Source organism: Arachis ipaensis, chromosome B06 (assembly GCF_000816755.2).
Source record: "Arachis ipaensis cultivar K30076 chromosome B06, Araip1.1, whole genome shotgun sequence".
Classification (NCBI taxonomy): Eukaryota; Viridiplantae; Streptophyta; class Magnoliopsida; order Fabales; family Fabaceae; genus Arachis; species Arachis ipaensis.
The window spans coordinates 114,588,341-114,591,321 of record NC_029790.2 but is presented as its reverse complement, the minus strand read 5'-3'; the positions used below and the strand labels follow the sequence as shown (position 1 = coordinate 114,591,321).

Genomic DNA, 2,981 nt, shown 5'->3' with positions numbered 1-2,981 from the left:
GTTTATAATTATCTCAATAAATTAAATGATTTTATTAGGAAATTTATTTTTCAAATTTTCTGTTATACTCAATAAATTTTAAGATTAATATTTCAGATGTTAAAGTATCAAAATGAGCGACTATAAATGCTTTCATTTTCTCTTAATTATGGACTTTTTTTTTCAAAAATATTACATATACATTCAAAGAATCAGTTTTTAAGTATTTGTATATAAATATATGTGTTATTTTAACTCATTTTAAATATATATTTTAACATATATTATATATGAATAATTAATTTAGCAACTAATTTTTTTGTATAAATATATTATAATTGCTTTATTTTATAGCAGAACCAAATTATACCAACAAAAAGTCAATTCTTTTCAATCGGATAATACTAAATAAGGAAGGGATAAATTCACCAATATTTCCCTTATTATGTTCTATTTTCTCTCTTTACTTTTAGTTCTTTCTTTCTCTCCATGATACCAAACTACCTTTTCGACATGGTTTGTTTTTTAGGCACTTTTAGGACATGGTCGATTTAACTTTAGCCCTATGGAAAAACAACTTTCTCATAATTTATTTATTATGATTTTTTTTTTTCAATAATTTGACCTCAACATTGTAAAGAAGTTACTCAAATAAAGATGTTAAAAATATTTTTTATTTTATGAAAATATTTTATATAAAAATATAATTTATTTATTTAGCTACACTTTAAATAAAAATAACACTTTTATAACATATCAAAGTCTAATTCTACAATTCATCATGCCATTTTGCTTACTAAAAAAAATGGTTAAATAAGTAATATTTTGCGTGATTGACATGATGATGCAGTTATCTTCCCTAGGGACAGAGCATGATGAGATAGACTTTGAGTTCTTAGGTAACAGAACAGGACAACCTTACATTTTGCAAACAAATGTATTCACCGGTGGCAAAGGCGATAGAGAACAAAGAATCTATCTCTGGTTTGATCCTACCAAAGAATACCACAGATATTCAGTTCTATGGAACTTGTATCAAATTGTGTAAGTACTCCCCCTAAATTAAACCAATCTTAGTCTTATTAGGATGATTCATATTAAATCATTAAAAAAAGATGTAAAAGCAAAAGTATATCTCTCTACATGGTTTGAAAGTGACAAGAATTGTAATGTGGGGGTGCATACATACACAGATTCTTTGTGGACAACATCCCAATTAGGGTGTTCAAGAACAACAAGCGCATGGGTGTGAAATTCCCATTTAACCAACCAATGAAGATCTACAACAGCCTATGGAACGCAGATGATTGGGCCACAAGGGGTGGTTTGGAGAAAACAGATTGGTCGAAAGCACCATTCATAGCTTCCTACAAAGGCTTCCACATTGATGGCTGTGAAACCTCCGTTGAAGCCAAGTTCTGTTCCACTCAAGGTAAGAGATGGTGGGACCAACAAGAATTCAGAGACCTTGATTCTTATCAATGGAGGAGGCTTAGATGGGTCAGAAGGAGATTCACCATTTATAATTATTGCAGTGATAGAACAAGGTACCCTCAGATGCCACCTGAATGCAGAACAAACGGTGACTATTGATATGTCAATCAATTTTAATTGAATTTTTATGTCATTAATAATGTTTCAATTGATAAGAGTTTTTTCTTTGTATATTTTATTGCTCATTTTTCCCATATATGTACGCACGCATTCATCATTATTTCATCAATAAAATGCCAATTTGTTCTATGTATTATGTAAAAATGTAAATAAAGGAGTGGACCGTGAATATATATGATTTTATTTAGGACAAATTAATTTTTAATCTTTAACAATATCAGACAAATTAGTAATTAAGAAAATTAAAATTCAAATTGCTCTCAAATATATTTAAAAAAAGTGACAAAATAATCGTTAATTTTCAATTAAAAAGCAGTATGATTGGGAATTGAATTCTTGAAAATTTAAAAATAAAAATAATTAAAACAATTCAAGGTATTACTCTATAATATTTGAGGGGCGGAGACCCACTTACATAAAGGATATATTTTCAACCATTTAGCAGTGAGTGCAAGATAGGAAATGTCTACATAAGATGTACATATAAAAATAAAAATACTAGTTCATATAACATTGAGGAAATGTCTACATAAGATGTACATTCGTTCTTCCTATTTAATTTTCTGTCCACCCCGTGCTATGTTTCACTCATTTGTAGGGTTTACTTGTATTGGTGAGGGTTTAAATCCCACAAAATTATAGTTTCAATCTATTTTTCTTTTAAATTCTACACTATTTTTTTTATTTCCAAATTCTAATAATAAAACTATAATGTGTTGATAAACAGTATTGGTTGTTTAATATATTTTATTATCTTTTATAATATTTTTACAAATTTTTCTTAGAGCTTAGCCGACGACAAATAATGACTATCAAATGAAGCATTGGACCTCCAATAGATTGGATCATTTTTAATTATAAGTATCACAAATTCATATATATTATATATTTACACACATATTTAATTAATTGTAATATTAATATTATATTAAAAGACATTATATATTAACAAAAATGTCAAGTTAAGTATAGTAAAACTAGTGACAGTTGGGCCCAATCCCATATGTAATGTATTGTTTAAAATTTGAGTTGCAGCAAATTCTATTTCTACTCCCCAAAGAGGACACTTGCAGCACGTTGCTGCTTCATCCATTTTCGATCTTGAAGCCCACTTTGCCTTGGAAGTCCAAGCAAGTATGAATTTTAAAAACATAGTTGGTTTGTTGAAAGTAAAAATAAATAAATAAAGGTAGTAGTTGTGATTTTGATTTTTGAATGGGAATTCTTTCCGACATATTGGCTCACTATTCAATGGTTCAATGTACTGCACAGTTATTGAGGCTCGGTACATGTCAGCTAACTTTATCTACATTTTAAATCAGTACAATATTTTAGAAAATTAAAAATAGAAAAAATCATTATTTGTTTCGAAATATATCTCTTATATA

General features: G+C 28.1%; 1 protein-coding gene across 1 annotated transcript in view; it reads left to right on the top strand.

The window, feature by feature from the left end:
• Window positions 1-1,722, top strand: part of LOC107604908 (probable xyloglucan endotransglucosylase/hydrolase protein B) — a 2,730-nt gene extending 1,008 nt beyond the window's left edge. Inside the window, exons 3-4 of the mRNA XM_016306622.2 lie at window positions 830-1,023; window positions 1,173-1,722. Of these exons, the coding sequence (XP_016162108.1) occupies window positions 830-1,023; window positions 1,173-1,572 (594 nt within the window). The 3' untranslated portion in view covers window positions 1,573-1,722. The remainder of the gene's footprint in view (window positions 1-829; window positions 1,024-1,172) is intronic.